The sequence below is a fragment of the Tenrec ecaudatus genome, chromosome 9, assembly GCF_050624435.1.
Source record: "Tenrec ecaudatus isolate mTenEca1 chromosome 9, mTenEca1.hap1, whole genome shotgun sequence".
Lineage (NCBI taxonomy): Eukaryota > Metazoa > Chordata > Mammalia > Afrosoricida > Tenrecidae > Tenrec > Tenrec ecaudatus.
The window spans coordinates 147,675,188-147,697,483 of NC_134538.1; the positions used below are offsets into that span (position 1 = coordinate 147,675,188).

Here is a 22,296-nt window from a genome sequence, read left to right on the forward strand (position 1 = left end):
TTGCATTTCCCGGCAGGGCAGACTCCTCCTGTGCTTGGCTGTGCCTCCTGGCCCCAAGCAGGACCAGCGCTCCCTGCCCCCACCCCACCGCCATCCCACCCTCAGCCCAGAAATTGGGGGGAAGGTAGCCCCCAGCTGCCAGCTGCCTCTTCATGCCCGAAAGCCCCTCTTGTGACAGTGCCACTCTGAGCTTGGCTTCCGGAATTCTTAGAGCTGGGATGGGCCAGAGCAGAGTGGACATAGGAAAGAAGTTTTCTGTGATATGGCAGTGAAGGGCAGCCAGGAAAGACCCACTCTGGCCCCCCTGGGGTGGTATTGTGAGGCCCAGGAGGCGTCCGTCCGCAGGTGCTGCCTCTCAGCACCCCAGAGCACGCCCCCTCAAGCTTAGTACTGCCTTATTAATTGCGTGGTGTTACTGCTCATCCGCTGAGAAAAGCCCGAGCCCGTGTGGCCCGGAAAGGAGAGCCGAGCCGGCACTGGAGCGGCCACTTTGCGGAGGTGGTGTCTCTGCAGGTCCACCACAGCTCCAGCTGTGGCAGTGGCCCTGCCCGTGAACAGGAAGGAGTCAAGTGTGTGTGTGTGGGGCGGGGGGATGCGCGCGCACACTAGCTCCTTGTGCTCTCAGAGAGCCAGGCCAGGCTGAAGGCTGTGAAGAGGCCCCAGCATCTCACATCCAGCAGTGTGGGAGTCACTTCCTCCTGGTTCCCCCAGTGTGTCCTCACATTCACACAAGACACCTCACTGTCCTTTCTGGCTCCTCACCAGCTCCAAGCCCTGGCCTCCCACCTATCACTTCCTGCACTTCAGAGAGAGGCTGCCGAGGACCTGGGTTCTCCTCCCGCTTTATAGATGAGGAGACAGCGCCCAGAGAGCTGTGCAGGGCCAGCCTTTAGGGGGCGAAGGTGGAAACTGCTACCTGAGCTCACAACTCCCGTTCTACTCCCAGCTTCAGAGGCCCGGCAGTGCCCACTGCTGACGGAGGCTTGGGCCTTGGGGGGTCCCGGTCTTGGAGCCCTGGTTCACTCCACAGAAGGAACCAAGTCCCCTGCACTATGGCTGAGGGGTGTCAGGTGCTGCAGCTCTGTCTCTCCTGGGACAGCCTCGTTGGGGGCAGTGGGGGTGGCTTGGGGAGCAGACCGGGAGCGCCCCAGGCTGTTTGCAGGCTGAGGCTGGCGCAGCAGCAGCAGCATTTCCTGTGCAGCCTCAGGCGCCGAGCTCAGACATGCCAGCACCCTGGGGAAAGCTAGGGCTCCCTCCTCTTCCAGGTCTGTGGGTATGCACCTGTGTGGAACCCTTCCTTAGGGCCCTGAGCCCCAGCAGGGGCCCTCACCTTAAAATGCTCCTGGCTGCCTCAGCCCGCCTCAGCCTGACCTGGGGAGGTCTTCCAGCTATAGCTGAGATGCACTGAGGGTCCAGAGTGGCAAGCAACAAAGGCCCAGGTGGCTAGCCCTGCCTCAGGGAGTTCATTGTCGCCCCCCCCCGCCCCCCCTACACACACAGCGCCACGTCCCACGGGAGACCCAGAACCCCACGGGCCATGGGCTTGGGGGAGATGTGCACTCAAGGTGTAATATCTGTACATCCGAAGCCTGGGGCTCCTCTCATCCCCCCACCCCACCCCACCCCCAACCTTCAATGGCCTGCTGGAAGGAGCTGGGCAGCTGTGGGCAAAGGGACAGGGGCAGTGTGGGTCTGTAGTCCTGGAGCCAAGGGCACTGCATGAACTCTTCCAACACCCCAGCTCTGGAAAGCTGGGGGGGCTCTGGTTTTCTGCACGTCACCGCCCCCCTTCACCCACCCATCCTGGCCAGTGGGCCCTGAGGGGCAAATGGTGCCCGGGCACAGAGTGCTCTTCCTCCCTCGGCAATTAGGAGACATGCAAATTAACAGCCTGGACCGTTTGTATTAATTTGGTAAATAAGCCAGAACAATTTCATTAGCAACATTAATGTGCTTAGGAGAAGGAGGACGTGTCCCACTGTGAGGCAGCAGGGCCCTGGCCACCCAGCCCACCCCCTACTTGGATACCACGGTGGGCTCCTCAGCCAGCAGAGGGCATTTGCCCATAGTGGGGGTAAGGGGGTGGGGATAGCCAGCCCTTCTGGCCAGTTTCCACTCCTGTGTCCAGTGTGAAGACACTAGGGTGTAAGAAGCCAGCATGTTTGCTCAGTAGAAGGGTGACGAGGTGGGTGAATCCCAGGACGCAGCAGGCCGAGCAGGATGGCTGCATACTGCGCCATCCAGGGGCACAGGACCTGGCAAGGCCGACTCAGTCGCTGATGGGCAGAGGAAGCAGCTCTGCACTGCCTCATTTAATTCACAGAACCCTTCAGGGGGAGGCCATTCTCCTCATCTCACAGCTAAGGAAACACGGTAGGAGAGAGACCGTGAGACACCCCCCCACACACATGCACACACACAGCCCACCCCCCGCCCCACCTAGGATTCGAATTCAAGCCTGTCAGGCTTCAGAATCTATGCGGCTCCTCTCTGCAATGTCCTTATTCTTCATGGCGTTCCGTCCCTTGAAGAACAAGGACATTGAAAATGCAGTCACTGCTGCAACAACCCCAAGCCCACTGCCCCTGAGTCGAATGTGATTCATAGCGAGCTTGTAGGACAGAACAGAACGACGCAAGGTTTCTGGACGGCAGTCTTCCCGGGAGCAGACCGCCTCTCTTCCACCGATTGGGTTTGTAGTCCAGCGTTGTCTGGGGCACCACTCGGCTCCTCATCCGCTCCCAGCAGGAAGCAAGTGATGGACGCTCACGAGGGTGAAAGAGCCCCTGTGCGCTCCTCCTAGGTGCGCACTGCAGCTCAGCGCTTGGTCGTCACAGCAAGTCCTCTGACGCTGATAGGACTGGGGGTCCAGTTTGACAGAAAGGTAAACAGAGACACCAAGAAGTGAGGTAGAATGTTGTGCACATTTGTACAGCACTCCCCAGCTTACCCAGCACCCCCACACCTCCGTGGGTGGATGCAGTGACCTGCTCGTCGGAGAGAAAAGGCTTCCTGGCGGGACTGAAGTTCTACCAGCTCCATTCTGACAGGCCACCTTCAGGGACTTATGGTGATAAAGGGGAGTGTCAGAGACAGACAGGGGTAGCGTGGACCCACAGCAGCCTAGGTCAGTTGCAGATTCCCAGAGGTCCATATGATCAAGAACACATGGTTTGCATTTAGACATGTGTTACTCTCGTATCCCAGTGACTTCCCCCTAGGCCTCCCCTCCCCTCCCCTCTGCACCACAAGCTCCTACACAGTCCCGCTTATGCATCACCATGGCCCCAATGGGCCTCCCGTTGGTGTCTGGTTGAGGCTACTGAAGCAGTGGAGCTGGACACCCTGGAACCAGGAGTCCCTGCTTGACCTTCTGCATGCACCCTCCCTGCGACCTCAGAGCTGAGCAGAGCGTATGCTTCAGTCTTCCTGACCTTTGTGTGGTTCTCAAAGCTGAGGCATGTCCAAAAGGTGGAGGCGGGGTGGGGGGAGGATTCCCAGCGCCCACTCAACCGACCTTCCCAAGAGTCTTGGCTTGAATTGAGAAATTACTGTGGCGGCAGCTGGGTGGCTGTAATAAAGGGAAGCTGAGGCACGCAGTGACAGCTTTGTCTCCCTCTACGAACGACCTGAGATGGATATAACGGTGCAGTAGTTTATTGTGCCAGCACAGTACCCAAGGCCAGAGACGGTTTCCTGTGGAGGGCCGGGCCCAGGGACTTGTCAAGTCCAAATTAGTACATGGATCGCAGGTGGGGGGGGGGGGGTTGTCGAGGCCAGCCTTCACCTGCTGGAGAGGCCTGTGCTGCTGCTGGCTCCAGCGGTCCCAGGCACAGCTATGGGCCCCTTGCCTCAGGGCGAGCTGCTGCATTCTGTGACCTCAGCCTTCACTGTGGAGGGCTTGCAGGTTGTCCTGTGCCTCAGTCCTCATAGCCGGGTGTCCAGGAGAGTGGCGACAAGCTGCCCATGTGGCTCACCCAGTGCAGGCAGGAGGCCCCTCTAGTTTCCCAGCATTGCTCTAGATCAGTGGTTCTCAACCTTCCTAATGCCACGACCCTTTATTACAGTTCCCCATGTTGTAGTGACCCCCAGCCATTAAAATTATTTTCCTTGCTACTTCATAACTGTAATTTTGCTGCTGCTATGAATCAGGTGACCCATGTGAAAGGGTCATTCGACACACACACCCCACCCCCCAAAGGGGTCCCGACCCACAGTTTGAGAACCGCTGCTCTAGGGCCTGCGCCTGTTTGAGAAAGCTGGGCCGGTGAAGAGAAGCCAGCAGAGCACTGCCATGTGCCACTCTCGTCTCACCCATGCTGCCCAGCAGCCTGGCCCTCCTCCTGAAGGACGACTGGGTCTGTCCACCCCGTGGCCAGCTTCCCCTCCAGCCTGGGTGTCCACTCCCCTCGCCTCACTGAATGCAGGCGCTTCCCTGCTGGTGAGGGCCTCCCTCCATTTCCCCACAGGAACAAGACCTGCAGAAAGGCCCTTGCCACAACCTAGGACCAGAGAACATGCTCACGTGTCCCTGCGCCAGCCCCACAGCCCTGGTGCTGGGTAGACCCCGCTCAGCAGAGAGGCAGCGAGCGCCCAGGGTCCCAGCCTCGGAATCCCCACCCCTGAGCTGGCCTGAGGGCAGGGAGGGCTGTGTCCAAAGCAGAAGGCAATGGAAAAGGGGCTGGTGAGAGAAGGTGTGCTGTCGCCCCACGAGGAGGCAGGGTGGGGATGGGAGCCGAATGCCCGGCTGTCCAGTCCGTCTCTTCTCCAGCAACCCTGCTGGCTTGTGGCTTCCCTACATGGGCAGTCAGGCTGTGCCCCTCAGCGGGTGGCTGCTGCTGCGGCAGTGGCTGCCCAGTCGATTCCAACTCTCGGCTGACTTTCTGTAGTCGCCAGGCTTTTATTCTGAAGCGCCTCTGGGTGGACGCCAACCTCCATGAGCAGCCCAGCATGGTAACAGTTGGTGCCCACAGCCTGGAAGTAAGCAGGCCTGATTCTGCTCTCAGGCCTGCCTCTTGCTGACTGTGCGTCCCTTCTGCACGCCTCAGTTTCCCCATTAACAGCACCCTGGACTAGATCCTAGGCCCACAGTGTAAGCGTCGTATCACCTACAGCACCGTTGTTATAGCCCTTTAGCCCCGCATCTCACCTCCTGTACCCGCAGCACGGGGCAGTTACTGTAGACCGGGCATCTCCACCAGAGTACTTCACCTTGGGAAGAGGATGCCCAGGCCTGACAGGAAGGCCCAGAGTCCTGCCTCCCGGCCCTGGCCGCTTGCACCAAACACCTCTGTCCCCTCTTGGGGACTCCTGTGTACCCTGCTCTGTCAGGCAGAGGTGGACTGCTCACCCCCATGCCTTCTCCCTAGCCCCCTGCCTTTGGCCAGTGTCACTGGCTCCGGCCCAGGCTCCAGTGAATGCCCAGATATTTAGACATTGAGTTTATTGCTTAATGGAGCTTGAAGCTGTTTAAATTAATACAAGTTTTTATATTCAGCAGCAAACTCGTTTATTGTCCCCTTTAGCAGAGGTGGCGAGAAGTTGGGGAAGAATCTAGGAAGTCGCTTGCCTGGGCCACTGCCGGCGTGGGCTCTCAGAGGAGGGGGTAGCGGGTAGGACCCTGCCCAGGTGCGTCATCATAATGACTGTCCTCTTGGGAGCCAGCAGGACTGGGGCCCCTCCCCGTGGGGCCCCCTTGGAGCCCTGGGGAGTGTGACAGCCACAGGCTAGGCTTATGTTCCACGTGCCCTGCTAGAGCCAGCACACCTGCCCAGGGTGGCTGTCTTCCTGCCTGGTTTCTGCCCCCCACCCCCTTCCTCTGCCCTCCAAGCCTGGCTTTCATGGCAACCTCCTTAATTACCTTCATTAAACGGAAATTCATTCTGTTCTTAAGGCTGCACACAGGCACCCTCTCCCTGGGGCCCGCCCCTCTTCCAGCTCAGAGCTGGGTAGGGGGCGGGGAGGTGCTGAAAACGGGCCGTGTGCCACAGTGCATGGTGCTCCCGCCTCCCAGCTGACCCTCTGAGAGGCCTGTCCTGTCCCAGAAGCACCCTCCTGAGAGAGGGAGAGCAGGGGTCTGTCAAGGGAGGGGCGCTCGAAGGGTTCCTCGTGGACAGATCTATCAAGTGAGGAGCTAAGAAGCTCAGACCCAACTTCCAAGACTGTAGGAGTACAGCCTCAGCTGGGCCTTCCCTCCTCCCCGTGCCTGTGCGCACAGCCCCTGCCTGTTCAGCCTGCCCCCTGCAGGCCGTCGGCTGATGCCCTTCTCCTGACTCCAGGTGGAGGTGGAGGTGGAAAGCATGGACAAGGCCGGCAACTTCATCGGCTGGCTGCACACCGAGGGCTCTAACCTGTCTGTCCTGCTGGTGGAGCAAGCGCTCTCCAAGGTCCACTTCACGGCCGAACGCAGCGCTTACTACAAGTCCCTGCTGTCTGCTGAGGATGCCGCCAAGCAGAAGAAGGAGAAGGTAGGCCTGGAAGTCGGCCTCATGGGGGGTGGGGAGGGGCAGGGGGACACGGGCACCACTCTTCGCTCACCCTCGAATCTCTGCTGCCTCCCTGGGACAGGTGGCCAGTCTGCGCTCTCCCCTCAGAGGGGCTATGCTGGTGGTCATCTCGGACCCTGGACCAGGGGCCTGGCTGCGAGTGTTGTTGGCTGGGCCTCTTCAGAGCTGAGTGGGACACAGGCTCCAACTGGCAATCCTCCCTGCTCGGATGGACCTAGGGGTGTCATAGGAGCAGTGAGGAGCTACAGGGAACCCCCGGGGCCCGAGCCCTGGGGACACTCTCCTACCTGCCACAATCTTGCCTCAGGCCCCGGAGGACTGGACACTCACTACATCTGAACCTCCCTCCCTGGCCCTGAAGGGAAGCCCATTCTGGAAGCTGCCCCGGGAGAGGAATAAAGCTGTTTGGGAGGCAGATTCCCCACTCATCAGTATCTGCAGACACTGCACTGAGGAGGGGGAAGGGGGGCACTTTGGGAAGCAAATAGACGATTAAGGAAGCCACTTGTCTGGTAGTGGGAGCCAGCCTGGACACTACCGCCCTCAGCCTGTCGCCTCTGACTTGGGGCCCAGTCCCAAAGACAGGGATAAATCAGCAAACCACCTGTTTGTCAGGGCCTCCAGGCCCGAGGAGGATTCTGTAGGACAGTCGAGCCATAAGCTCATTACTTCGGGCTGCCCAGTGGGTCCAAACTGGAGACCCCAAGCCGGGGCCCAGACCCTACTGAAATGACCGGGAGCCTTCTAGGCCTGTCTGAGCAGCCACCGCCTCTCAGGACCTCTCTGTTCTCGCTTCTGCCCCCAGTTCTTGCAGCAGCTTTCCTTCCTGCTCCTGGCATTTGGCACAAGCTGCCAGCCCTTTGCTGTGGGAGGAATCCAGGGGTCTGAAGGGTCCCCACCTTGAAGTGCAGCCGTTGGGAGCCTCCATGTCACCTTCCTAGAGCAGCCTCGGCCCCTGCACGGCACCCTCTTGGGGTTCCATCTGCTGCAGTTTCTGAGAAAAAGAGTCCTGTCTGCCTGCTTCAGGGGGTGGTGGGAGTGGGAGTGGGAGCGGGAGAGGTAATGCCTGGGATGCACAGGCTGGACCTTCAAGAAGGGTTGGCAGTGGCTCAGTGTGGCAGGCACGAGCCAGAAGACCCAGGTTCTGAGGTACCCGGGGCCTGAGCCTGACAAGCCCCCGGCTGCCCAGCAAGTGAATCTATGTAGCAAAGAAATGACATAGGGGGGACATCTGACCCCTCCAGCTACACAAAGGGGAAAGAAATCCAGGTCAGACAAGCCTCTGTCCGGCAGCCATGCCCCCCAGAGTACTTTCTGCTGCTCGGCTGGGTTCGGTAACACTGCAACTCACGTGGCCACCCAGCACAGTCGATGCTCACGATTGTGGGGCACTTAGATAGGGCTGTGTTCTCCCATAAAGAATTAAAGCCTGAGAAACTTAAACGTAGTTCTGCCCTGTCCTGTGGGGTCGCTGTGAGTCAGCGTTGACTCCACGTCAGTGAGTTTGGCTTTTGCGTTTTAGGGAGGTTAACAGTTACCGTTCAGCTGAGAATGATCAGCGGACCTTCACACAGTCGAGGTTATGCACCACCGCCCCCCACCTCCCACCCCCGCAAGCCTTCTCTCTGACCCTCAGCCTCTTGGCCTGGCCTCTGCCCTGCTGGGTCAATATTGCAAAGGTTGTTTAGGGCTGCGAATAAATGAGCAAGGGGCATGCCACCATGCCACGCCGCCGCCGCCGTAAGCCTCAGCCCTAGCTCCGTGGGGCAGCAAGCTGAGGTCCCCTTATAAGTGCCTGGAGGGACCCTTGTCCACAGGCAGCCTCCTGTCTGCGGCACCGGCTTCTCTTCTTCCGTGTGCTGACCCGAGCTGGCCCCGTCTGCTGCTGCTCCAGAATCACGCACGTTCTCTGCCTAGAGCACACTCCACACCGGGCTCTTCCCCACCAGTAACATCTGAGAGGACTGCGTTTGTACCCAGCAGGGTGGCAATCCCCACAAATCCTTCTAATGACTCCTCCTGGGATCCTATAAGCCTATCAGCCCCTTGCCCAGATGCATCAGGGAGGGCCCTGTGGTGGGCATGACACAGACCATGGCTAGGAGAGTACAGTGCCCTGCAGCACGGAAGGCTTCTCCGCTCAGAAATAGCCAAGGGAACCAAGGTGGGACCCGATGCTGTTGATTCGTTACTGCCTGCATGTGACACGATGAGAAGAACTACCAACCCACCTGGTCCCATTCCAGGCAGGGTCTCAGGGTGGGTTCCACTCCAGCGTGACCTCTGAGAAGATGGGGATGGGGCTTCCTCTTTCCTCTGAGGCACTGGGAGCCAAGCTTCAGTGGTCAGCTGGGATGTCCCCAGAGCCCACCCCTTCCCCTTTTGTGTCGCGAAGGCCACCTTAGCCAGGAGAGACAAACGCATGTCGGTATGACTGGGCGGGGGGGCTGCTGCCTGGGCTCCCCCTCCCCTGGATCCCAGCAGGCCCTGGACAGGCTGGGTAAGCCATTGATTCGGTTTTATTGGGCTCTTCCCACTGTGGCTTGAAGGCCTCCACCACCTGGCACCATGCCAGCCCTGTCCCAGAGCCTCGACATTGGCTGCAGAGGACAGGCTCCAGCCAGGAAGGACAGTGGGAGAAGCCTGTCTGGAGGGCTGTCTGTGCCAGCCAGGAACTTGAGGCAGAGCAGCCAGAGGCCAGGGGGTGGGAGAGGGGGAGTGTGTCTCAGACATCACCGGTCTATAGCAGGGACTGCGCTGTGCCCGGGACAGGCCATGGGCTTGCTGGCCACTCACCAGGCCCTAGTGATCGTCCATGGGCAGCCCCCTCCGTGGCCCTGGAGCTAGTGTCAGAGCAGGGAAGGCCCTCATGGTGGTCCCCAGCATCTCCAGGCTGCTCCCAGAGGCTCAGGGTCCCGGCCTCTGCCCACTAACCCTCTGGCAGGTCGGAGGGCTGTCCCCACAGGGTCCCCGGAGGCCTACGATGATGAACGCCAGCCATGGGGTCAGGGGTGGCGCCTAGGGAAGCCGCTTGCCCCACACACTAGCTCTGCAGCATCATAGACGTGTGCGCAGGGCATGGCAGCCTGCCCTTGGCTCCCCTATAGCAGGGAGTGTCCCCCCCGCCACTGCCTTTACCACTGCCAGAGCCTCTGTCTGCCCGTCCCAGCTGGCCACCACATCCTCTAGGACAGTAGTTCCCAACCTTCCTAATGCCAAGACCCTTTAATATAGTTCCTCATGTTGGGGTGACCCTGAACCATAAAATTATTTTCGTTGCTACTTCATAACTGTAATTTTGCTACTGTTATGAATCGGGCGAGCCCTATGAAGGGGTTGTTTGAACCCCAAAGGGGTCTAGACCCGTAGCTTGAGAACCGATGCTCTAGGGAACAAGAAGGCCTGCTGCCTCCCCACCCCACTGTGCTCTCTGTCCGGGAAGCTGCCTGGCCCCACTCCCACCCCCACCTAGTCCCTTTCCACTTTGTGTGGAGAGACCTGGCAGTGCACTTCGGGCTGGGCAAGGAGCCCCACTGCCTGCCTGGTTGGCTTTGCCCTGCAGAGCCTCCCAGAAGGCAGCCGCAGCCCTCCCCTGAGAAGGAGGTCCCCCGTGGCCCAGCGCCGGTACTGGAGGCCCCATTAGCGGTTTCTGCTCTCACCCTGTCACGGCACTCTGTTCCCAGCTCTCCCAGCCGACTCGCCCCCTCCCCCACTGCTGGGGGAAGCGGGACTCCCTGCATACCCCCAGAGGCTCCCAGGATCCTAGCCCTCTCGGGAGGCCTGGGCCTCGAGTGGGGCACCAGGAGAATGAGGCAGGGGTAGCGAGGGTGGAACAGAAAGCAGAGGGAATGCCGCAGGCTGGCACCCACTGGGCAGGGCAGGGGCAGGCACAGCTCCAGCTCCTGGGAGGAGGTGCTGGCAGTGTCTGGGAGAGGAGGAAGCCTGTCCATCCCCAAGGACTGGGAGCACAGATATCCATGTTCTGGCTGGCGGACTAGACATCGATGGGAGCGCCCAGCCGGAGAGGCCACGGGGTGTCCCCAGAGGCTCTTTCTGGGCAAGTCTAAAAGGTCAAGTCCATCTATGGGCGGGCAGGGCCTGGGGCCTGCAGTCTGTCTGGAGCCCCTAGCACTTACTTGAATGTGCACCAGCCTCTGGGGGTGGAGGGGGCATGGGACTGTGCCTCTTGAGCTTGGACAGTGAGTGGGGTCAGGAGGAGGTGGGTTAGGGCCCACCACAGCCCCACGGCCAACATGCAGTCTCTACCCTTCTGGGTCATCTCACCACCTACAGCCTTCCAGGTGGGAGCCCTTCCCCCCTCACTCCTGCTCAGCGGAAGACCAACCAGCCAGCCATCCCCATCTTCCTTCTCTTCAGCTGCATCCTGTGCTACCCAGAAACCTGCATGTGCCCCCAGGGACAGACTCAGCGACGGAGTCAAACTAGCCCCCTTCTTGAGCTTGGGGATGAAAGGCCCAGAGAGAGGACTCTGCTTGGGCAGATGAAGGGTTACAAGGGGTAGTGCCTGGCACCACTCAGTGCTGCCCCTCCTCCCAGAGGCCCCTGAAAGTCCTGGACAGCCTGGCACGGTGACGTGGGCAGGCTTGCAGGCCACCAGTCCCCCAGGGTGGAGTCACATGACCACTTTGACAGAGAAGCAAAACAGCAAAACCAAGGGCAGCCCTCCCTAAGATGATTGACAGCAGTCAGTCACACAGTGGCCAGCACCTCGTGCTCAACCACTCTTCGTCTCACGTGTGTGGCTACCGTGGTGGCTACCGTGGTGGCTACCGTGGTGGCAGTGGCTCCAAGGCAGCCAACAAGACAGTCCCCACTCAGCAGTTGTGAGGATCAGATGGACTGTACCATGGCAGAGGTTTGGGCTCCCACTGTCCCATCCCTGTGCCAGGTCCAGTCCCCAGCCCACACCCTGCCTGCTGCTTGCCTGGCAGCCACCTCATGCCTTGCTCTGACCGGCACACTACCTGAGTAATCCGCTGGTCTCGGGATTGGACTTGAAGAGCTGTCCTGCTGAATCAGCCTCTGGGTGGCTGCCACCCTAGCAGCCGAGCTGGGAGAAGGCAGGCGGAGTGGTCCTGCTCCAGGTGAGGTGAGGAAGACAGCAGGACCTGGGCCTGAGGGTGCAGAGGTGTGACCCGGGGCTGCTCACCTGCTCTCATATCCCCTGCGCTCCAGCAGCGCCTGGGGGCCGCCCTTTGTGCCTGGTTACGTCTCTCCAGGATCTTAGTAACAGGTTGTGTAGTTGCTTCTGATATAGGCCAGAATTCCAGGACACCCCCCAGACCCCCAGCAGCAGGCCAGCTCAGCCTGCTCAGAGCCCTTGCCCTGCTTGTCCGCCGGCCTGCAGGTGTGGGCCCACTACGAGGAGCAGCCTGTGGAGGACGAGGTGCCCGTGCTGGAGGAGAAGGAGCGCTCGGCCAGCTATAAGCCCGTGTTTGTGACCGAGATTACCGACGACCTCCACTTCTACGTGCAGGACGTGGAGACCGGTGAGTGCCGCCTACCACCCTGCTACCGGGACCTGGGCAGCCCAAGGGGCACTGCCCGGCAGCCCCTCTGAGGCCTGGCAAGGTACCAGGTTTGGGCTGGGTGCCCCTTGGAGACTCGTGTGGCTCCCAGATGGCCTGCCTGGGTGGACGGTGGGGTATGTGGCCTCTGAGCCCCGTAGGAAGCCACCAGTGAGTGGACTGACAGTCTGTGTGTGGTCAGGACGTGGTACCCTTGACCATCAGGCCCCAGCCCCCAGCTTTCTGGGGGAACAGGATGAGGGATGCCAGAGCTGTCTCCTTCTCCAGAGGTTAGCACAGCCAAGTGGTAGCCTGTCTCCATGGAAACCGGCCGCACATCCCACGGGCAGCCTTTCTGAAGGACCCTCTCTAACCTGTTCGCCTTATGCCTGCGGCCTGGATCCCCTAGCCAGGGATGGTGGGAGGCGGCTCCTGCACAGCTGCCCTGTGGGCCCCTCGCCCTGGGGGAAAGGTGGGCAGCACTGAGGAACTTTTGGAATCCACCTCTCTGAGGCCGCCCATCCCTGGTGGACATCACCCCAGCACCTGCCTGGCGGGAACGCGGGTGGCCTGCTCCTGGGCCTGGGGGTGGTGACAGGGAAGGAGCCCTGTGTGGCCAGCAGGACAGTCCCAGAGTTTGTGCCCTGTCCAGGCACACTGACTGGGGCAGGCCACCCTGGCCACTGGGCCTGTGGAGGGGGACCTGTCTTGGTGTCTTCAGGACCAGGGCTACTGGCAGGGAGGGACTCCAGGGCTCTGGCCTCAAAGGCTCCCCCTGACAGCCCTGTCCCCAGGGCTTGGGCATGAGTGTCTCAGAGGAGGGGGAGAAGGTGGGCGGAGAGTACACTCTGTACTCCTGGATGAGGGGGATGGGGGCGCCACAGAGCACCTTCCTCTGATCCCCTCACCCCCACTTCCCTGGGGCCTCCTGTCACCCCATCTGCCTTTGGGAAGGGCCAGATGAGAGGATGGCCACATGACCAGCAGCCGGGCAATGCCCTCCTGGGCCAGGTTTTCCCTGGAGGCCAAGCCCTGCCTCTGCCCCTCTCCAGCCAGGAGGGGTGGGCGAGTCTGCAGGGGCTTCTCTCGGGAGCCAGGGAGGTCTGGCAGCAGGCTCTGCAGTCCCCGGTGTGGGTGGGGACAGTGCCACGCAGGGGGTTGTGGAGCTCCGTTCAGCCCCACAGAGCGGCCCAGGGCTTGTACACAACACAGAGCCTCGGCCTAGTGCTGGCCCCACATGCGCAGTCTCCCCTCACCGGTTTGAAGGGGCATGGCAAGGGGGTTTGAAGTTGAGCGCCACTCCAGGGCAGCACCGCGGGGAGCTGGTGCTCAGTGGAGTGGGGGTCCCGGAGCACTTACACTGCGACGGGAAAAAAGGGCACCCTCGCTGCTGTGCCTGATGGGAAAAAGTCCTACCCAGATGTAGACGCAACAGCCTGCTCTCTGCCATACAGCCCTAACCGTGTGCTGCATTCTGTTTCCGACAGTCTATGAGTTACAGTCATAAAGGTGGATGCCTTAAAAAGGAGAACAGTGGGCAGCCTTACATGGTAGCAGACCTGACCTGACACAGCACACAGGGGCAGTGGGCACTGCGACTCCTGGTCCAACTCCCTAAGAGGAGACCCTGCCCCGAGAAGAGGACCGTGGGGTTGGGGGGGGGGCAGGGGTGTTGTCAGGAGGAGCACATCCCGAGGCCGGCCCCCTCCCACAGGGTCAGGGCCTGTCCTTCAGGAGTGGTTGCCGCCCAACACCACCTCACTGGCCTTCATGGGAGTGGCATGCTGGCCGGCAAGCCCACTGGGCTCGTGAGGGGAGGTCCATCCACTTCTCTGCCCCTGTGGTCAGCCACGCAAGTTCCAGGGCCTCTCATAGCGAGGCCTGAATGTCAGTGAGCTACCAGGCCTGAGTCCAAGACCGGACTAGAGGAAACCCGGGCCCTGGCCTCACCACCCCCTCCTCCACCCACCCCCTCCAACCGCAGGCACCCAGCTGGAGAAGCTGATGGAGAATATGCGCACGGACATCGCCAGCCACCCCCCTGTGGAGGGCTCCTACGCCCCACGCCGCGGAGAGTTCTGCATCGCCAAGTTCATCGACGGAGAGTGGTGAGCCAGAACCCACGGAGAGAGGCCAGCCTGCACAGGGACTGCCCTCACGTTCACGAGATGCACACGGCCCATGCCTGAGAACTCTGCCTTTCTCCAGGCCAGCTCTCCAAGTGTCCCCTTGGCTGTCCACAGCCCCACCCCACCCCCAGGGCCTGCCTGCTGTCCTGGGAGCCCCCTGCATTCCAGAGGTGGGGTCCCTCTGGGGTGGGCACCCTGGCTGGCAGTCAGGAGCCTCTGGCACTCCCCTTTCCCACATGAGAAGATGGTGTCAGGGCCACCCAGCTGCCTGTCTGGGATGTGAGCAGGCAGGAAGTGGTCACCGGGTGTGATGTGAAGGCGGGCCGTGGCCTTCCCAAGGTGACAACTCGACTGGAGCATGCTCCCTGCTGAGACCTCCCAGACAGATGTCCCAGATGGATGTTTGGATACACACCCCGCAGTCTGCCTGTGCCCCAAGGGCAGCGTTGGCTGCTCCCTGCTAGACTCCAGCACCATCCTAGGTGGCCACAGAGGCCCTGGTGTCACGCTGAGCCTGCATCCCAGTGGCCAAGGCAATCAGCCCCCTCTGGGCGCACCCTGAAACCACCTGTTGCCGTTACAGGTACCGTGCCCGCATAGAAAAAGTGGAGTCTCCTGCCAAAGTGCATGTCTTCTACATTGATTACGGCAACGTGAGTGTTGGGAGCACGGGGGAGGGGGCCCCAGGACTGCAGGAACACATGAGGAGCAGGACCCCAGGGGCTGAGGGCTGGGCTGACACTTGCAGGCGGGACCTTGGGCGGTCTCGGTCTGTGCTCCAAGCCTGAGCCAGGAGCACCCCGCTTCTGGAAAAGTCACCAAGGCACCGGTCCTGGAAGGACACAGAGCTCTGGTCATCAGCACTTCCAGAAGTGCCACCTCTCGGTGCGAGCAGGAGCAGCGCAGCCAGTCAGGGTGGTCTAGCTGAGACCAGCCGTGAGTGGTGCCACTGCCCCTGGCTTCCTCTGCAGAGAGAGGTCTTGCCGTCCACCCGCCTGGGAGCCCTGCCCCCCGCCTTCAGCACACGGACGCTGCCCGCCCAAGCCACAGAGTACGCCTTCGCCTTCATCCAGGTGCCCCAAGATGTGAGTCTAGATGTCTTCCTTCCTGGGCAGCTTGCTCCACCCATGAGGCCCTGTCAGGAGCCGGCGTGCCCAGGAGAGGGCTGCTGAGGAGCCCAGAGAGGGGGGAGCTGGGTCTGGCAGGTTCCTGGCAAAGGTGTGACGGGGTGTCAGGGGGGCTTCAAAGTATGTTCTGGTGGCTGAGCAGGGAGATCTGGAGGAATAGCTGGGCTACCACCTCACCATCCAGGCGGGAGGTGGTCCTGAGAGGGCGGGAATGAGCGGGTGTGCCACTGGAGACTCCCTGCTCCCACCTGTGGGGAAGGGAGCTGTGGGACAGGTGTCCCCAGGGGGCATCTGGAGGCTCACTGACATTCCACGCGGAAAGGGTCTTGTGGAGGTGCCGAGCCCGGGCCGGACCCTGCCTGATAGGGGCCTAGTGACCCTGCAGAGGGGAGGTGACAGGCTTGGCGCTCACCCCTGCTGCAGGAAGACGCACGCACAGACGCCGTGGACAGTGTAGTTCGGGACATCCAGAACACGCAGTGTCTGCTCAACGTGGAGCACCTGAGCGCCAGCTGCCCCCACGTCACCCTGCAGTTTGCCGACTCCAAGGGCGACGTGGGACTAGGGCTGGTGAAGGAGGGGCTGGTGATGGTGGAGGTGCGCAAGGAGAAGCAGTTCCAGAAAGTGGTACGTGCGCCAGGGGGAGGGCAGCCCCGGCCCCGGGACCCCTGTCCTACACGCCTGCTGGGGGAAGATAATGGATTTGGGTTTGTTGGATTAAAAAAAAAAAAGAAGAAGAAAAAAGCTAATTACTTCCCAGATTAATTGGCTGCGGGGCTGGCTGGGAGCAAGAGTGTAGCTGCAAACTGGAGCGAAAAGTTTGCCTTTGTGGGGGAGGGGTTGGGGGAGCACAGTGCAGATGGCCCTGCTCACCTCCCAGTCCTTGCTGGCTCCTGTGGGGTGGACGGATGGGACGAGCAGGGGCCACAGCCCACCCCACCACCCTAACCCACCGTCTCCCAGTCCTGCGGGGGAGGTCCTGGGATGGGGGCTGGAGCCATGGCCTAGTCCCCCTGTCAGTGCCAGATCCCTTCCATGATGCTCCTTGCCAAGGAGCCCCGGTGGTGTAGTGAGTACGTGTTGGGCTGCTGACTCCAAGGTCAGCAGTTCGAAACCACCAGCCGCCCCAGGGAAGAAAGACAGGGCTTGCTAGTCCCATGAGGAGCTCCAGTCTCAGGAACCCATAGCCCCGTCCTTACAGGGTCACTGTGAGTCAGCACCGACTCGACCGCAAGGAGTTCGGGTTTTGGTTTGGCATGCCTGACCACCTGCAGGACTGCTCCAGGTGCTGGGACAGCTGGTCCCTGTGCCCACCTGGCCTTCTCAGGGCTGGGCCCCTCATACCCCTTGCCCTTCCTGGCCTGTCCCCAGCCCGCAGTCAGGACAGGACTGTCACCTGGAGCACAGGTGTCTGGAAGCAGTGTGGACAGAGGGTAGCAGTGAAGCAGGGAGGGTGAAGCAGGGAGGGTGGATAGGCTATGGGAAAAGTACCCGGCTCCTCCTCCATCTCCTCCCTCTCCCCCCTGCCTGTGGCTGGCCCTCTGCCTATCCTCTGCTCCCCAGTTGTCGACCTCCTGAGGCCTGATGGGTCCACAGCAGCACTGGTTGTCCAGTTTGAGACCCATTTGGGGAACAGTCCAGTGTGGACCCCACTGTAGAGGGGCTTGGACCCCTCCCCATAGATGCCCCATTCCCTGTAGCGAGAGAGATCTGGTCCTGCATGACAAGGCCAGGGAGCACCGTGGTTAAGCAGGCACTCAGCTGCCACCAGAAGACCTGGGCACCCGCCCCCACAAAGACCACCGCTGAGGAAGCCCTGTCACGGACGGGAGCTCCCTGGGGTGGGCATGGCCCTGATGGAGTGATGACTGCAGTGTCCCTGTCACTCAGCCTGAGTCCCAGGGAGCAGAGGGGATAAACACGCAAAATAAATCCAGCACACACATCACGCGTGGACACACAGCGGGGGGAAAAGAGCTAGATGCAGAATACAGGGCGGGTGGGCCTGATGCTGGGGGGTCACTGGAGGCTCCGTAAGATGATCTGGAGGGGTGGGATGTGGGGAGGGGGGCCAAGATGTCCAGGAGATGGAAGAGCCGGTGCAAAGTGGGGCTACCCAGCTCCCTGATGTGGCTATGCCCCTTGAATTTTCCATAGGGGACTTGGGGTTCTCCTGAGTGATGGGGGGCAGGGTTTGAACAGTGGCATTAGGGTCTGGCCAGGCCTCTGGCTGCTTAGGTGACAGTCTGTCCCCGTCTCCCCTGCAGATCACAGAATACCTGAACGCCCAGGAGTCGGCCAAGAGCGCCAGGGTGAGTGTCAGGCTCGGAGCCTCAGTAGGTGCTGAGGGCAGGGGCTGCCTGGCCCAGGTGACCGGTCTCTGCTCTCTCTCACAGCTGAACCTGTGGCGTTACGGAGACTTCCGCGCCGACGATGCGGACGAGTTTGGCTACAGCCGCTAAGGAGGTCCGAGTGGGCCCCAGCACCGCTCACACCGTGCCCCTAGCTCGGTCCAGACCCTGCCGCGCCGCGGGCCCAGCTTTGCTTCATTGTATGGCAGCATCGTCTCGTCGACTGGCGAGTGGGTGGGGTCAGCCAGCCTCCTGGGGTCACGGGCAGAGCCCCCCACCAGCCCACCTTCTGGTTTCGTGTTTTTATTGCGATTTTGTGGTTTTTTAAATTGTCCTCAAATCAGGAAGCAACGTGTCAGAGCCCCCATGGAGGGTGGCCCGGCCACCCAAGGTGGTGCCCGAGGCCCCCCTGCCCCCTGCCCTCTGTCGCCCTGTTGATTGTGATTCTCTGTGCATCCAGAGGCCAGCGTGTCCACACTGCCTGCTCACCAGCCCTCCCCTCGGTCTGTATTTAACGCTTTCCAGGCCCAATAAAGCCGTCTGTGCGTCTGCAGCACCCTGGCCTCTCTCCCTGTGGTGCCCAAGGCCAAGGAGGGGCCCTGGCTCTGAAAAGACCCCTAGGTCATCACCCAGGTGACTAGCCATGTCCCCTGCAAGTGTGGAGAGCTGAGGATGGGGAGGGAGGGGCCACCCTAGGGGCCATACGCACCCTTCAGGAGGCTGGAGGTCTGGTCACCAGACCGCCACGCTGTGGAGCCGAGACACAGCAGGGAGCATGCACCCAGCATGCACAGCCAGCCTGGTTGTACCCGTGGGCTGTCCTCAGCTTCCCTGAGGAAGGTGTGATGTCCCTGTGTCCTGTGCCCAAGGTGGGCGAGGAGGTGCTAGGAAGGCAAGAGCACTTGGGGTCAGGGACCAGTCTCTGCAGGCCATCCTTGCTCTGCTCAGCTTTCAAGGTCTCCAAGGCTGCGTGGGCCCCATGCTCAGAAACCCCGGGCTACCTTTAGCTCCCAGGAAGGGCAGGGACCCCACTGCTGGGCTTGGCAGGGTGGGGGGGGCAGCAGTCCCTGGGGCCCATTCCTTGTCCTCAGCAGTGGATCTCAGGTTCCATGTGGTTCTGTCCCTCCAGGCACAGTCCTTGTGACTGACCCTCGAGGGCCAGGTCTCACCCACACCCCTGGCCAGCAGCACCTCTCGAGCCACTGAGTTTTGGTGTCCATCCAGTCAAGCTCCCCACCCACTCCCACGCAGGCTGTCCTGTTACGTCAGTCCAGGGTCTCAGGAAGCTGGCAGATGGCAGGTGTGGCCAGCCAGCCTGAGCCTGACGCCCCTCCCAGTACGCTGTGGCCAAGGCTCCCCTGCATCGTCTGCTGCTGGTCCCAGTGAGATGGAGCTGCCTGTGCCCGGGCGGTAGTGCCAGGCACTCCGGCTCCACAGTGGGACCCTGACGTTCCTTCGGCCTGTTTGCCAGCAGTGGGCAGCAGGAGTCACCCCGCCCTCTCTGTTTTCTGCCCCACCCTGAGCTCAGATGGCAGGGGGACAAGAGGGCAGCCCCTTCTCTGTCAAAGGGTCTGAAATCATCTCACTGGCTCTGTGGTTGCCGTGGTTACATCGATGCCCCAGGATAGGCTCTCCTTCATGGGAATGAGGACTGAAGGCCTTGCTTACTCCTCTCGCTTCCAAGGCTGCTGTGGACAGAGGTCCGCGGGCCCGAGGCAGGCGCTGGTGAAGCTGCTTGTCCACTCGGACCCCGACTGAGCGTCCCTGTCTTGGCCACATCCCTTCCACCCGGTGCTCTGAGAAGAGGCACACCTGTGCACAGAGCAGCCCAGCTGCATGGCTGCTCGATCTCTGACACGGAGTCCAAGAAGCGGGGGCCACTGCACAGCCTCGCAGGTCAGGTCGCCCTGGGTTAGGGCTCACTCTGCCCACCATCCCTCCCAGCTGACCCACCACCTCCCTTCACCCCTCACACACCCTCCCACAGAGATGCAGACAATCACGGGGGCTCTTCTGGGCCGTGTGGTCCAGGAGCCACGCAGCAGGGACAGAAGGCCAAGGGATCTAAAAGAGACAGTGGTCCAGCTGGGGGGCTAGGAAGACAACGTGCAGGAGGGGGTGGGCAGCATGGCTTCCCTGGCCACATGTTGGGTATCTCCACAGGGCCCAAGGGTTACCAGCAATGTACTGAGGCTGCTCCCCAGGACCCTGGCCCTCATCCCCACGCCCGAGGGACCTGCTGGAAGCCAGCATGGCCACCACACCTTATTTACGGGTTTGATTATCCCATGCCCCGGGATCCAGTCAGTGGACCCCTCCCAAGCATCCGCCTGTGGTGGGTGGGAAGTAACAGGGAGGGGCTGGAGGTCTGGTGCTTCAAGAGTGGTTATTGATGTCCTAATTACAAGAGGATGCTAATTTAATTTGAACCTAATTACCATGCGGCTGCCCTGGGTGGCGTGTGTTTTAGTAATGAACGTCCTTCGGATGCGTGGGAGTATAATAATATTTACACGAGGTTGGCCAGCAGCCTGGGGAAGTGGGCTGGGGGCTCATAGCCACCCTCCCTCCAGACAGCTGGGCTGCTAGCAGGTGGGGAACCTGGCACCAGAGTCCTGGACGCCTTTTATCTTACCCCCTTCCCAGGGGCCACGCCTGGGCCTCACTACCAGCCACTTGCTCAACCCAGCAGGCCGCCTCACTGTGGGATGCCAGCCATGCTGGTGCTTTGAGCTGCATCAAACCAGCCAAGTTGGCCGCTGCCCCGCCCTGCCCTCCCCAACACAGACAGGGCCAGGGTGCAGGGAGGGCTTGGTTAACGGGGGCAGGGGGTGGTAGGGAGGAAAGCAGCTTGGGAAGTCCCCACGGCCTCTAGACCTGGGTTCTAGTAGATTTTGTGTGTGTGTGTGTGTGTGTGTGTGTGTGTGTGTGTGTGTGTGTGTGTGTGAGAGAGAGAGATATTTGAACACTGGGCTCCCAGTGTGCACCCTCCTGTGTACCTGCCTTTCACCCTGAGGAGCCTGCGGCCCCTCTGGGCCACTGAGTGCTGCTCTACAGGCGCATCGTGTGCAGGCCGCTGGGTGGCTGGCCTTCTCAGCTTTTAGAAATCGGACAGCTGAGCCAGAGCAAGCCTGCCCCTCCCTGAGGAGAAAGCAGCTCAGCCTCCTAGTGACCCCAGGGACTGGGGGATGGGGGGTTGACAAGGGCAACTCCACCCACACCAGGCAAGCATAGCTCCTATGCCCAGCCTTCCTGAGCACCCCTAGGTGGGGCCAGGGGCTGAAGGGAAGGTGTGAGGGGCTTAAGTGTGGGTGCCCCCTACCCCCAGTGTCCCCAGGCCCGTGCCTCTCAAGTTTGCCACAGCAGCAGGATCACCCAGGCTGTGTGTTAAACTGCCCCTTCCAAAAAGAGTGCCAGGACTGGTGGGAGCAGGATACCAACTCTTTACCCATTGTAGCAGGAGGAGGAGGGGCGGCGGGAGGGGAGCTGGTCTGCCCTGCAGTAAGCCGGGACCCTGGAAATGGAGAACAGGAGTCATCGTGGCAGCCTATAGGGGGAGCAGCTTCGTGGCTTCTTATCACCTGCCGGCATTTCTGATCTGATGGCTTAATATATCTGATTTCCCAGCAGGTAAATGAATGAGTGCCTTTCTGGGCCCATCTACAACCTCAGAACACCTCTGGGTGGGGCCTAGGGACCCACCCAGCCCTCCCAGCCATTCCCACGAGCTTTCAAGAACCAGCCATCCCTGTCCAAACTCACTGGGCAAAATGTGGGTGGGGACCAAGTTACTGGCCCAAGGTCCCTGGCTTATTCAAGGCAGGGCCTCCTGGCCAAAAGCCAGCTGAGATGGTTTCCCCTTCACTGTGGCAGTTGACCCTGGTGGGTGGGTGCCCATCTTGGAGGGCCTGACCCCCGGAGGTAGACTTGTGGGCGATTAGGCTTCCCTGGCCTGGATCCAGGGAGCAGAGCTCTTCAACCAGTGGTCCAGAGCCCCGCATGAGCAGATTCCTTGGACCCCTAGTTGGTGGCACTTAGCTGTCTACAAGCCTTCTGCAGAGATGGGCACCGCTGCCACCTTCATCTCCTCAGCAGGGTGTGTGTGTGTGTGTGTGTGTGTGTGTGTCCTGGTGGTACACTGAATTAAGCGGTGGCCCACTATTCAGTTTGTTGGCTCAAACCTGCCAACTGCTGTCCCCCCACCCCCCCACCCCCGCAGGAGAAAGAGGAGGCGGTCTGCTTCTGTAAAGGTGACAGCGCAGGAAGCCCCGTGGAGCAGTTCCCCGCTGCCCTGCAGGGTCACTGTAGCCTGGTTTAGGGTTTGAGCTCCTAATACTCATGGCCATCCAGCCCATGCTGACCCTAGTGACCCAATGGGACAGGGTAGAGCTGCCCCTGTGGACTTCTGAGACTGTAGCTCTTGATAGGAGTAGAGAGCCTGATCTTTCTCCTGAGGAGTGGCTGGTGCATTTGAACCGCTGACCTTGCTATTGACTGCACAACTCGCAACCACTGTACCACCAGGGCTCCAAATGGGACGTCAAAACAGTTAAACCACGAGAGGTCATCGGTTCCAACCCACACAACCACTCTGATCCCAGCGGGTCCAAGCCTGGCAAACCCAAGTGCCCATGGCACTGCCAGATCACCATGGT

General features: G+C 60.9%; 1 protein-coding gene across 1 annotated transcript in view; it reads left to right on the forward strand.

Moving 5' to 3' along the window:
• The window catches only part of SND1 (staphylococcal nuclease and tudor domain containing 1), a 484,534-nt gene extending 466,340 nt beyond the window's left edge, over positions 1-18,194 (forward strand). Inside the window, exons 17-24 of the mRNA XM_075558633.1 lie at positions 6,279-6,467; positions 11,875-12,016; positions 14,019-14,142; positions 14,747-14,816; positions 15,135-15,248; positions 15,714-15,917; positions 17,558-17,602; positions 17,687-18,194. Coding sequence (XP_075414748.1) covers positions 6,279-6,467; positions 11,875-12,016; positions 14,019-14,142; positions 14,747-14,816; positions 15,135-15,248; positions 15,714-15,917; positions 17,558-17,602; positions 17,687-17,752 — 954 coding nt within the window. The 3' untranslated portion in view covers positions 17,753-18,194. The remainder of the gene's footprint in view (positions 1-6,278; positions 6,468-11,874; positions 12,017-14,018; positions 14,143-14,746; positions 14,817-15,134; positions 15,249-15,713; positions 15,918-17,557; positions 17,603-17,686) is intronic.
• Positions 18,195-22,296: the final 4,102 nt, after the last annotated feature.